Source organism: Stenella coeruleoalba, assembly GCF_951394435.1.
Source record: "Stenella coeruleoalba genome assembly, chromosome: 10".
Taxonomy (NCBI): Eukaryota; Metazoa; Chordata; class Mammalia; order Artiodactyla; family Delphinidae; genus Stenella; species Stenella coeruleoalba.
The window spans coordinates 93203157-93217068 of record NC_137156.1 but is presented as its reverse complement, the minus strand read 5'-3'; the positions used below and the strand labels follow the sequence as shown (position 1 = coordinate 93217068).

The 13912-nt window shown below is 39.9% G+C and overlaps 1 protein-coding gene across 2 annotated transcripts in view; it reads left to right on the top strand.

The window, feature by feature from the left end:
- SUMF1 (sulfatase modifying factor 1) overlaps positions 1-9944 on the top strand; it is a 106140-nt gene extending 96196 nt beyond the window's left edge. Inside the window, exon 9 of one of the 2 annotated variants that reach the window (XM_079934818.1) lies at positions 7946-9944. In XM_079934818.1, the coding sequence (XP_079790944.1) occupies positions 7946-8056 (111 nt within the window). In that variant the 3' untranslated portion in view covers positions 8057-9944. The remainder of the gene's footprint in view (positions 1-7945) is intronic. The other variant, XM_079934819.1, reaches the window with a different exon arrangement.
- The last annotated feature ends 3968 nt before the right edge of the window (positions 9945-13912 follow it).

Below are 13912 nucleotides of genomic sequence, written 5' to 3'. Positions count from 1 at the left end.
GCAGGTGTATCTGAATCCTCTTGCTGGGAAACCAGACTTCCATGAAAAACAGGTGAATCTCTTTTTGCACAAGAGCATCTCAAAACCCTAATTACCACCAGTTATGTGTCTGACATATGGCACTTTTCATAATTGGGAGTCCATTTACTCTGTAAGAATTAAAGACCATAAGATTTTTTTTGCACAAATAAGTGGAGAAAATTAATCCTGTAAAAAACATTTTAAGCATGAACACCAAAATATTCCAGTGCCATGCATATGAATGTGTCTACTTTAACATTTCATTTTTCTTGCTTATTTTAAATGTTTAAAATTTTTATAAGCTTCTTAATTTATTCTTTTAAAATATCCTTTAACATGTTTTGTGTGTGTGTGTGTGTATATATATATATATATATATATATATTTTTTTTTTTTTTTTTTTTTTTGGCGTATGCGGGCCTCTCACTGTTGTGGCCTCTCCCGTTGTGGAGCACAGGCTCCAGACCTGCAGGCTTAGCGGCCCTGGCTCACGGGCCCAGCTGCTCCGCGGCATGTGGGATCTTCCCGGACCGGGGCACGAACCCGTGTCCCCTGCATCAGCAGGTGGACTCTCAACCACTGTGCCACCAGGGAAGCCCTATATTTTTAATAAATACATTTTTATGGTGCAGTTGGTTTTTGTATATTTATGTTGTGTCCTGTAACCTTGTTAAACTCATCTGTATAAGTGATGTTTTTGTAGATTCTTTATATATATATATATCTTTACTGGAGTATAATTGCTTTACAATGTTGTGTTAGTTTCTGTTGTACAACAAAGTGAATCAGCTCTAAGTATATATATATCCCCATATCTCCTCCCTCTTGAGCCTCCCTCCCATCCTCCCTATCCCATCTCTCTAGGTCGTCAGAAAGCATCGAGTTGATCTCCCTGTTGTTTTTGTAGATTGTGTTGTATTTTCTACGTAAGTGGTTATACCATCTGTGAGTATAGACAATTTTACCTCTTCCTTTTTAATCTGGATATCTTTTATTGCTTTTTCTTACTGTATTGTGTTGGCTAGAACCTCCAGTATATCGTTGAATAGGAGTGGTAAGAGCAGACAGTCTTACCTAATTTTTGATCTTAGGGGAAAAACATTTGACTTTTCAAAATTAGGTATGATATAAGCTATAGTGTTTTCAAAGATGCCCTTTATCAGCTTGAGCAAGTCTCCTTCTAGTCCTAGATTTCTGAGAATTTTTTTTATCAGAAATGGATGTGGATTTTGCCAGATGCTTTTTCTAAAGCTATTGAGATGTTTATGTGGTTTTTCTTTTTCAGCCTGTTAATATGGTGAATTATAGTCATTGATTTTCTGTTTTCAAATGTTAAACCATCCTTGGCTTCCTGGAATACATCCACTTAGTTATGATGTATTATCCTTTGTATATGTTTTGGATGCAGTTTGCTAAAATATGTTCGTGATTGGTATTGGTCTCTTGTTTTTTTGTTTTTGTTTTTTTTTCTGTCTGATATTAGTATCAGTGTATTGCTGGCTTCATAGATTGATTTGGGAAATATTCCCTCATCTTGAATTTTTTGGGGAAGAGTTCATGTAGAGTTAGCATTTTTCTTCCTTAAATGTCTGATAGAATTTCCCCAGGAAAACCATTTGGGCCTAGAGTTGTAACCATACATTTAATTTAGTTAATAGCTACAGGGTTGTGCAGATTATCTGTTTGTTCTTGATTAAGCTCTGGGAGTTTGTGTCTTTCAAGGAATTTGTCCATTTCAGCTGAGTTAATGAATTTATTGACATAAACTTTGCCTTTTCACTTGCTGTTTAGACCATTTATATTTAATGTGATTGTTGATATGGCTGGATTTAAATTTGTTGTCTTGATATTTGTTTTTCTCTTTGTCTCATCTGTTCTTTTCCTTTTGCTTTTTTTTTTCTTTTTTTGGATTAAGTGGTTTTTTTATCACTTCATTGTCTCTCCTTTGGCTTATTAGCTATAACTCTTTATTTAAAAATTTTGTGGCTGATTTAGAGTTTATATTATACATCTTTAACTTTTCTTAGTCACCCTGAAGGATAAGTTTTAATTTAGTCAGGCTCAGAGTGATGGAGAGAGTATTCCAGAAAACAGAATAGCAGAGTGACAAAACTGAGTGGGATCCACAAGATTTTCCAGAGAGAAACGGCAGCTCTAGGATCTTTGGTCAAGTTAATTGTAGATGATGTAGGTTTTTAACCTCAGCCTGGTTATTTTGGTGTAGTCAAGAAAACAGCGCAGTGTTGGCTGTGAATTACTTTCAGTGCTTGTTGTTTACACTAGATTAAGAGTGGCAGTTTTAACTGCCACTAAGTATATTAAGATGTGGACTCTAGAATTAGATCTGGGTTGGAGTTCTGTAACTGTTCTTTGCTAGTCTTTGCCTGTAACATTAGGCAAATTACTTAACCTTTCTAAGCCTCAGTTTTCACACTTGTAAAATGTACATCATAACTGCACGTATTGTAAGGTTCTTACGAGGAATAAATGCAGCAAAGTAAATAAGCACTTGGTACAGTGCCTAGCTCATGGTAAAGTCTCCATAAGTTAGTTGCTGCTAACACCATCATTCTTAATCATCATCTTTATTATAATAAGATTATTTTCTCCCATTTTCTGTTTTGAATAAAAACCAACTAATGAACTGCTAACTAGACAGGCAGAATCCTGGAAATGATTACTGTAGCACAGGTAAAAATCAGTAAAAGAAAGAAAATCAATAAAAAGAGAAAAGAATAATGTAATTCATTTTGAAAAAAAAATCATCTTGCTTAGAAGGTAACTTACTTTTGATCATGGCCCAGGGCCAGTTTGCATGACTAAAGTAAGCTCTGATTATTATTTTTGATTTTTTGAAAGTCCATCCAAAGTATAGCTTCAGTAAGGAGACGAGGCACAGAAAGAACAACTATGAGTCAACATGGTGTTAAGAGCACAGATTCTGGAATGGGACTGAAAAGACTGTAATCCTGGATTCACAGTTACAAACCATGTGACCTTAGGCACACTATTACCACACCTGTGTGTCGGTTTTTTCCTTGTGTATACATATATATATATTATTGTGTATACAATAATACCTACCTCAGGATTATTGAGAGGATTAAGTCACTTAATACATGTGAAGTTCTTAGAACAGTTCACATGGTAAGTACTCAGGAAATACTAGTCTTTCTTGAAGTTGTTAGATTAATCTCTGTGGGATCTTTAGCCCAACCTACAACATTGACGAAATCCTCACTCCCCTACCCCCTCAACCCCACCATTTTACATCAAGATTAGTAGCAAAAGGAGTTGTCCAAGTGTCAGTGGCAAGAGCAATGGATGGGAAATTGAGAGACCTGAGTTCTGCTGTGTCATTTTTCTATAATCATTTTGTTCATAATGAGCTACAATTACCTTAAAACTGTTCTTTATCCCTAAAAGTCTTCCTCTCATAAAAACCATATTGCCGTCCCACTTGACTTCAGAGCCCCAAGGCTGGTAAGCCATTATCTTAAATGAATTGTTCTTGAATCCAGGATCATATTCTTAGTGCAGATATCGAGGTCAGTTTCACAAAGTAATTAGCCATTTTGATGAAATGGGGCTAAAATAGGCCCTCACTACTACCTCTGTTCTTAATTAATAAAATGACCCATATTTCAACCACTCAAAGACCTAACATCATTAATAACCATTTTTAGTGCTAAAAGTAGAGTTGGAAAAAAAGAAAGAGCAATGAGGACATATGAAATCAGGCCATTTTTCTCTTTAATTACGTATTTCATTAGTTGCCGATTACTGGAATTTAAAATGAACTGCTTATTAATAAATGTTTGCTGAGTGAATGAGTGCATTTGCAGTGGAATGATAATGTGAATTGACTGTTTTCTCATGTGATGGTCCTGACCTTTCAACACTAACTTGTAGTGAGACTTGCTTTTTAGTGTTTAGTTCTTCATCATTTAGGTTAATGGAAGACTTTAGGTACTGCTATGGTCCAAAAAAGGACTAGCTCTTTTTGTTGTCACTGATTTTAAGCTTTTTTGTTATGTAAGCAAAACATTTTCATGGCATAAAAATTAGAAAATAAATAATAAACAGAAAAATGAAAAAAATCGTTCACGCTGCTTTCTGAAGAAAACTGTTAATAGCATTCTACCAAACTCTTCGGTGCACTTTTATTTTTTCTTCCCAAAATGGATTTATGCTGTATGTACCAGGGCCTTCAAATATGACTATGGTCAATAATCTCTTATACATCATGGATCTCTTTTCTGATCACAGTGCTCCAGGCAGGCACAATTCGTCACAGTTGCTACAGCCTGCATTTTGTGGCATATGAAAACCAAATTTTAAAACAGTTTGTTATAGAATTTGAGAGACAAGTTGCATATTGAACTATGCCATCGGACAAAGACCTCAGTCCTATGCCTTGTCACCAGAGATACCCCTTCATCTTTTCCATTTATATAACAAATAATTTTCCTATTTTTGTAGCAAATGCGTAACCGTATTCAGATGCTGGCAAGGAATCATCTTCCCAACACAAGATCACTAAGACCTGCAGAGAAGCTGCTTTTGTTTTAGTAAGGAAGCAGGTTAACCCAAGGAGGTCAGATAAGACAGGCAAAGTGAGTTCTTTTAATTAAGAGTGTTGTGTTCATTATAAAGTAACAATTACAATAATCTCCACATGTCTACTGCTTTACTTTTTCATGTAAAGATAAGATGAAGCATTTTGACATTATTCCATTAATAGCCCCATTTTATCGGAAGAGGGAGCAGATTCAGAAAGGCTTTGCCTAAGGTTAAATAGCTAATGAGTCTTGGATTTTGCCTTTTCAGGTGAGTAAATTAGTAAAATGTTTGTCACAATTTCCACCTGTGTCAAGCCCAACCTCTTTCTGCCAAGTAGACCACCTTTAATGTGACTCCATCCTATTTATCCACCCACGTTTCCTGCTTTTTATCATTTATCCTCTCTGTGCCACTCATTGCTTTTGCCTGGAATTCTCATTCTCTGAATCTTTGGGCAGCTCAGCTCTCGCAGCGCCTCATCAGAGGAGCCTTCCCAGGCCACCTTATCTAAGTAGCACCTAGTCACGTCTAGTCCTCTCTCCCTATGTGACTTTCTTCCAAGCTGACCACTGCCAGAAGCACTCTTGAATTTATCCGTTTATTTATTGTCTGACTACTTAACTCCTTGTTGAATGTGAGCTTCCCGATAACGGGTACATTGTTTTGTTCCGCATTGCTTCCCTCGTGCCCAGAATAGCATCTAGCATGTTGTAAACTCTCAAATATTCAATGAATAAATAAACCATGCTCTGACACTCTCAGGCTGTGGCCTTGCTATCCTCTTCACTTGCCTGAATTTTTCCATTTTTATGCCTCTGATGTTATTGTTTTCTCCACTTAACATACCTTCTTTCCTTGTTTCTAAGTCCTGTAAATCAGTGCTACTCAGTTTGTGGTCCATGGGCCCGTAGCATTAGCAGCGCCTGTAAGCTGGTTAGAAATGCAGATTCTTGGAACCCACACCAGACTTACTGAATCAGGATCTCTGGGTTTGTGGCCTAGGAATAGGTATTTACATGAGCTCTCCAGGCTATTCTTCTGTATACTCAAGTCGGAAGGCCACTGCCATAATCACGTAAATCCTGCTCTGGCCAAGTTCTGCCTTCAAAAGTCTTTCCTAAAAAATTAGACATTTAGTGACTATTTCCTCCCCTGAATTAATAGTAGCCTCAGAATCTTTTAATCCTAGCTTGTTTTGTAGCTTTTTGATGTGTAATCATTGTTTCCTCAACCAGCCTGTGATCTCCAGCGGGACGGTGCGCACAGGAGGCGATCAGGAAACGCTTGATTGTTTTTTGTCATGTGTGGTCCAGTTATGGAACAAGAATGTCCCTGTCTGACTGCCTGCCCCCCTGCCCCAAGCTCGATTCTTGCTCCAATGTAGAATTCACTGCACACACTGAGAGCATGGGGCCCTGCATTATCCACAGGAGCTTGATTCTAAAAATACCAAAGCACCTTGCTTCACAGCAGCCCAGTGAGTAGGCCCTACGTGGAACAAAGCTTCTGCCGTGTCTTTCTGCATGGTCACCTCTAGTCATTTTAGAGCTTCCGTTGCATCCCAATCACAGGTAGTAGCAGATGCCATCACATCTTTCATTATTTCAGGCATATTTTTTTATTCATTTTCCCTCTGCCTGCCTGAATGTTGGTAATAGTGTTACATTCTTCACTGGCCACAGGGAAAATGAGAAAATTGGTTGCTACTGTTTTGCTATCTATAAAAGACAGAGCACCATGTGTTTTTTGTTTTTTTCATGGTGGAAGTGCTCCAGAGAATTCCTTTGTCAGCTCTAGAGATAATTTTTATGAAGATTAGAAACATTCAACTTTCGTGAGAGAAAGGAGAATAATAAGAATTAAGGAAAAAAAAAACATCTTTCATACTGCCCTATTTTGCCCCTCCACAAATTCTCTCTGCTTCATGCGTTCCAAAGTTACTCTACATGATTCTTTGTGCAGTTTCTTTAACCAGCGGCGGGGACTTGAGTTTCCCAGCGCCCACTCAGAGTTGATGCTCTTGGTACACAGGGTAACTAGTTTATTTTCATTGTCTGTTATTTTTGATCAAAGATCTTAGGACATAAGAGTTCCATGCATGGTTATTTTTGGAACGTGGAAGCTTTTGAAGTGTTTGAATCAAGTCATCTGTGGTTATTCACTGACTATCTAGTAGGTGACCAGGGATATGTGTTAGGTTTTCCCTGGTGTGTACATGCAGGGGGCTATAACAGGGGTGGGACAGAATCATGAGTTGTGATGCCTTTCCATCTACGAGTATCGACTGTTGCTAGGCAGGCAAGCACACCACAGTTAGACCTGGGTTCGAATTCTACTTCTTTTAACAACTGTGTCATCTAGGGTAACTCATTTAATTCCTCTGGCCATTATGATCAAATCAAATAAGTGATGAAGGCGCCTAGCACCATGCCTGGAGAGCTTGATGTCTGTGTGTTTGTGCATATGTATATACCATACTCTGCTCTTATAAAATAAAACAATACCAAACAAGTCCCCCACACAAAGATACATAGCTTTATGAATTACTGTGATTTAAACTCCAAAAGCAATGTATGAAGAAAAAATGTTTTCCACAGCCTTTCCTACTCTTGATGTTCCTGGGCTTGCTGTTCAATTTTTTGCCAACCTGTTGGATAGTAAATAATATCTTAATGTTGCTCTTAATTAATATTTTCTCAATTGCCATTTAGCTTTATTACTTGGTTTCTTGTCTACTTGTCAAATGCTATTCTAAATGTGCAAACGTGCAAATAACTCTTTAAATTATAAAAGTAATACATAGTTATCATCGGAAATTTGAAACCCCACTGCCTGAGGATAACTGCGGTTCGGATTATGGTGCATTTTGAATCTTCCAGTCTGCTTTTCTTTGGCGTACGTGATCATCTGGATTGAGATCATAGCACATACACAGTTTTGTATTCTGACTTTTTCATTTAAGATTGTATCCTGAGAAATTCCTGTGTCATTAAATGTTACATGAAAACATGCCTTTTAATGGCTGCTTACGAGTCTAAATTACGGATGCGCCATAACTTATGTAACCATTGGTTGTTACATTTTTTTAAACTGTTCTGAGTAATACTCACACCAACATCTTTGTACTCTATCTAGTCACATTTATAACAGAACACTGGATAATGTGGTGAGCTCTCAACGCGCTACCCTTTTCGGAAACATAGCTGCTAAATGTGCAGGAGGCGGGTGCCTGTAGGCAGGCACTGTCTGCAGATAGGCATAACTCTCTACAGTTGGTACTTGGGTACAACGTCAATCTGACAGTTGAGAGCCTTCAGCCCAGAGTCCAAGAGCACTCATGTGTCTGGTTCTCTCCGCAAAGTCCTACTGCTACAGGTATCGCTGTGCTGCTCGAAGCCAGAACACACCTGACAGCTCCGCTTCGAATCTGGGATTCCGCTGTGCAGCCGACCACCTGCCCACCACAGGCTAACAGCCACGAAGAGCCTTCCTGAATCGGAGAAGTCGTGTCTAACCTGCACGCGGCTTCCCTCAGAAGGCTGAACAACCTCGTGTGAAGAATTCCCACCCCCAGGTGGGTTACCTACCTGCCCAATGGCCAAAGGAACCGTGTGGCGAGACCAAATAGCTGACCTGCATCAGCAAGTGTGCTTTATTGTGTGGTGCATTTCATGTTTTACGTTTGGAGTCTTTTAAAGAGGAAGGCGGTGGAGGGCACCCTGAACTAGGCCTCAGGAGGTCTGCGTTCTACCCAGGCTCTGCCCCTGGGTTAGACTCCAGGGTCCCACACTTGACCTTCCTGGGCCTCAGTGACCTCATCTGTCCAGTGAGGGGATGCACAACATGATCTCTGAGGCTGTCTCCCAACTCGCAGATTGTCTGAATATATGAGATTCTATTGTGATTTCATAGTGAGAGTTTATGGCAGGTTATTTTTTAGCTGTTTTTTCCCATGTGTGAACCTTGGGTAATACTAATCATGTAAAATAATCGTTCTCTTGTATATTATTTTCAGAAAAGAATGAGGGGGGTGGCGGTGATGGGTCTTTATATTCGTACTGCACTTTGTTTTTTCAAGGAAATCAGTGTCTTTTACATTGTTATAATGAATCCCACTTGGGCCAGTGATGGTGCGCTCAAGTTCAGCAGTCCGAACACGCAGGGATGTCTGTGAGGTGACTTTACTGTGCTTTATATTTTAACATTAAGTGCCTTTGGTTCAGGGGGGCAGTTACAAGCCCTATTTCCCCCTCTCCCCAAAGCCTTTGGTGAATGTGAAATGTTTGCTACATGGAGAAACCTGTTTAATTCTAAATGTAGGAGAAAAAAACCAAGAACCTTGAATTAACTGTATTCAGGGTATCCAGTATTTTGTAATAGGGAAGTAGGAAATCTTGTTGGCTGTGGAGTGTCAGATGCTCCAGATCATGCACTGTGTCGAATAAAGTGGTATCTGCTAAATCAGGCTTCACTCTCATTGTTTCCTTTTCTCTTTCCCTCTATTATGTTTTCTTTTAAAGAAATGACTTTGTGATATGTATGTGTTTTGTTTGCTAGAAAACTTTCTTGTTGTTTAGCTATTTGATAACTTGGATATTTGAGCAGTGTGTGGGAATTTTTATTCCAAAAAGCAAGGCTGTTCTGCCAGGAACCTAATTATGACCGTGCTTCTTCGTGCCTCAGTAGATGAGACAAGGTCAAGGGCGGCGCCTCCATCCTGTGAAACGCAACAGGTGCTTCACATGCCGGGAAAGCACCTTGACTTAGAGTGATGGCTTCCAGCCAGAAGTCCCTGTCATCACGATCCCAGCCTGATTCCCCAGTCCTCAAAGAACCCACATTTGCTTCTAGCATGTCATTTGAAAGGAGAGGCTTGTCTTTATGTTGGTTGTTCAAAAGCTAAGTCACAGAGTATTCTTAAGTGTTCAGCCAACTCTTGATTGCTACGTTTGCACCTAGCCTCCTAATGTTAAAACATTTATCCTGAGAAACAGTTGTGTTGCTGGGGTGTTTGGCCACATTTGTTAGTCTGTCACTTTGCGGATATAAAATGTTTCTTTACACGCTCTCATCAGTTGATGATTAATTTGGGCAAAACCAACAACAAAAAAGCATTTGGTTCATTGAAAAGGCTAATGGAGGAAATAAGGTATTTTATTCTTAAGTCACCAGTACTCAAGCACAGTTTTTGTTTTTACTTGTTACCTCCCACTTACTTACATTTTTCACATGGTTATACTTTTAGTGTGTGTATTTTGGATTCTTTTCTTGGTAATTAATGTTATATAGCATAAATATTTTGGGGTGTGTTTTGGCTTAGTCTTTAGAATTGCATTTTTAGCAGCAGCATAATGTTAGAAAGCATTTAAAGTGAAATCCTAACAAGCCCTTCATTTAAGAACCACATTTCTCGGTTACTGGCTGCAGAGCGTGCCAGACTACAGACAGCTGTGGCTACTGCGCTTTATAAAATTGTGTGTTGACTTAGGAACAGACTGACAGGATCGCAGTATACGAACTGCAGCTTTAATGCTGTATACGCATTTCTGAAAAATCTCACCTTCTGCAAAATTGCGTGTAAAAAATAGGGAGCATGAGGAAAAATAGAGGTAGGGGCAGACCACTCACATGTTAAGGAACTTTGCCGCTAGAGCGCTAACAAAAATAATACCTATCCTACTAAAATCAGTAGCTCAGTTAAATCTGCAGTGGCAGCATCACAGCCAGTCAGTCCTTTGCAGCCTTAAGCCCTGGGGCTCCTCCATCTTTCTTTTCTAAGCTGTAAGTTTTATTTATTTATTTATTTATTTATTTATTTATTTTTGCGGTGTGCGGGCCTCTCACTGTTGTGGCCTCTCCCGTTGCGGAGCACAGGCTCCAGACGTGCAGGCTTAGCGGCCATGGCTCACGGGCCCAGCCGCTCCGCGGCATGTGGGATCCTCCCGAACCGGGGCACGAACCCGTGTCCCCTGCATCGGCAGGCAGACTCTCAACCACTGCGCCACCAGGGAAGACCTTAAGATGTAAGTTTTTAATGGCATTTGCTTTTAATGGAGACCACTTCCATCAAAAGTAAAGATCTGATTGGGGTTTTAGACTTCTGCATCAGTCTTTATAAGGTTAGGGGGGCAGTGTTTTTGTAGTATCTTTATTCAAACTCGCAGATTTTCAGAGAGTTTATTTAACATAGGGCAAATTTGAGCAATTTTGAAGCCACTAAATAAACCACTACTTGTACTTCCATAGGGTTAAAAAAAGTATTTTGGAGGTCTTCATATATCGCTAAAGTTTTCTATTAACTTTCAAGAAAGTTTACCCGTGATGGTTTCAAAACACATTTCAAATAACATACACCCCAACGTGACTTTCACATTCGACCATCTTCCAATCTCTGTTTACAAATCACTTACGAGCTATTTCTGCATTAAAGAAATATTCGTCTTAACAGAACAGACTACTTGGCTGATGTGCCAGTACCAGTATAGGAAAATCTGTGTTTTGTTTGTTTGTTTGTTTTGTTTGTGTTTTCAGGAACTCATTTATTAGGTGTGTGCTTCTAATTCATTTTTTGTCCCATTGAAGAGTGGAGGAAATTGAAGATCTGTTCTCAAATCTGCTTTGGTCCTGAATCTTGGGCAGTCTTAATATATATTCAGGGGTGTACATGAGGTTCTGAGTAGGGAGCAGGTCATCTTCTTTTAAGCCTGTAAACATGAGTAGAAGGGGGGAGTGACGGGGAGTGATGGTTGTGGTGATCAAGAGTGACCTTTCCTTCTTAGAAAACATCAGATTACTTAGAGGCATCAAACTTTGCATGGTTCAACCTACAGCTTAAAATGAAATACAGATCTCCACCAATGTAGACATTTTTTTTCTTTTTTTAACTCTTCCCTCCCCACTTTTTTTTTTTTTTGACAGAGCATCTCTGTTGTCCACATGAAAGGAAAAAAGAAATCGAAGATGCTATTTATTTTAGTAAGTGTTGGTTTGGGCTGGGGCGTGGTGGGGTAGTGGCTCCAAACTAATATGTTGGTAAATTCTGTTTTCCTTGGACCATCTTTACTAAGAATTCTGTTGTTGACATAAAATAAGGCAAAGGGCCTTTCATCCATGAGAATCTCAGGAACCTCTTGCTAATCACCTTTTCAAAACAGATCATGGGGCTTCCCTGGTGGCGCAGTGGTTGAGAGTCCGCCTGCCGATGCAGGGGACACGGGTTTGTGCCCTGGTCCGGGAAGATCCCACATGCTGTGGAGCGGCTGGGCCTGTGAGCCATGGCCGCTGAGCCTGCGCATCCGGAGCCTGTGCTCCGCAACGGGAGAGGCCACAGCAGTGAGAGGCCCGCGTACCGCGGAAAAAAAAAAACAAAACAGATCATGTTTTCAAGCTACACATAAAGTTGTTCTATGTGGTAAAATCCATAGTTGACCTAGTGAAAGGAGTATTTTGAGGAAAAAAAGACGTGGAAATATGATGTTTTCTGTTCTGAGACTTCAGGAATTTGATACAAGGGACTAGTGTAGGATTTATTTTTCCTTTATAAAATATTTGGTATGCATTTCTTCCCCCTTCCTTCCAACAGATATCGAAACTAACCTTACCATTGGCAATATTTATCACCAGGGAGTTAACCCGCAGGCTGGCTTTTAGGAGGAGCACTGGAGGTGCAGAGCCTGGCTCTTGTGGGAACGGGGGCGACAAGAAGCAGGCTGACTGATGCCCATTCTAAAGGCGCTGTCATTGCTCTGCCCTCCCTTGGCCGCCATGCAGAAACGTGAGCCCAGACTTCCTCGATTGTCCAATTTCTGGGAGTACATACCTGGCTCTTTGCATTTTCCTGTGAAGTCTTCTGAGTTTTTAATGTTGGCAACCAATTCAGATTAAAAAAAAAACACTGTGAGGACCTAATAAATTGCTTCTGTAGCCAGATTCAGCCTGTGGAGTGCTACTTTTCAACCGAGATTATGAAAAGTTGATTCATTTCATGGAGCACGAAATCCCATGTTATTTCTTTCTGAAAAATGACTGATCAAGTAAGTAATGTACCAGTTAGAAATGTCTGAGTTTGAGAAAGGGCAGCGGCTTGCCCAAGGCTATCATCTTGCCTAGAAATGCCATAGGGAACACCTTTTCTCCATCCCCACCCCATCCCACCTAAAATCATTTAATAGCCATAGGCAAGCTCAGCAGTGCTATCAACAGTTCATTTTCATTAACTTTGGCACTTAAGTTTGCAGACTAATATCAGAGAATAGCAGAAATGTCAGTTGCTTAACTGTTGGTTTCATTTATTAAAATTTAATTGTCTGTAATACGAACTACCCCACAGTAGGCATTGTTTTTATAGGTTTTGCCAGAAGCAGCCATGCTGTTAGTGAAAGCTGGCCTTTGTTGTTTCAAATGCTTAAAACACCATGGAAATTATTAACGCCAAGAGGCTCAGTTGGAGCCCTGGCAGCAGGCCAGAACTCCTTCCTTCCTCTGACTCTTGTGTTTAGACTATTAAAGCAGGAGTTTAATTAATTTTATGATTAAGAAAAATCATTACAGATAATATTCAGGTAGGCTGTAAAATGAGATAGGCTCTTTTCTGAAATTTGCCCTATTTAGGATTGGAAAGTTGAAGGGATTAGCACCAAGGGGGTGGAATTTTTCAGCTTCAGATCAGATTCTAATCTGCCCCCAAATGGTAATTGACTCCACAGTCATCATTATGAGAAGGCTGGTTGGGCCTTTGGAATTAGTCATCGTTGTCAGGCAAAAAGACACTTCCATTGCAGGGTAATTGAAGGCCGGGCAGGATTGTCTCCCATTGCTGGGCCTGGGCCATGTTTGACAAACTCCTTGTTTTCTTTGCTGAGGAAATGGAAGACCGATCAGACCAACCCGTTTCCAACATGTCAGTTTGGCACCTCAACAGGGTAAGGTTAGAAGCTCTGAATCAACACTTAGCAGGAAAGTGAAACCAGCTGACAGTCAATCAGGGGAACAGAGATAAGCCCTTCCTTGTCAGGTGGTGCTGATAAAAGGTTCACCTGCATTTAGTTTGGTGTCTGTTAAGAAGGGCCCTTTGTGGTTGCTTTGCTGAAGTCCACAATTTTTCTCTGCCCCAGACACTTGACAAATGAAATTTTATTTATTTTCTTTTAAATGACATGGAAGGATGCCCTTTTTAATCTCTTCCGTTATCTTCTTTAAAAGGCAGTTTATCATGGTGTGAAGAGAGCACCAGAATGAGATTATCTGGGATTGTTTCCCTGCCTCTCCACCTACTTACCTTGTGGCCTTTAGGCAGGTAATGTCCTCTCAGGTTAAATGGGGATAATAA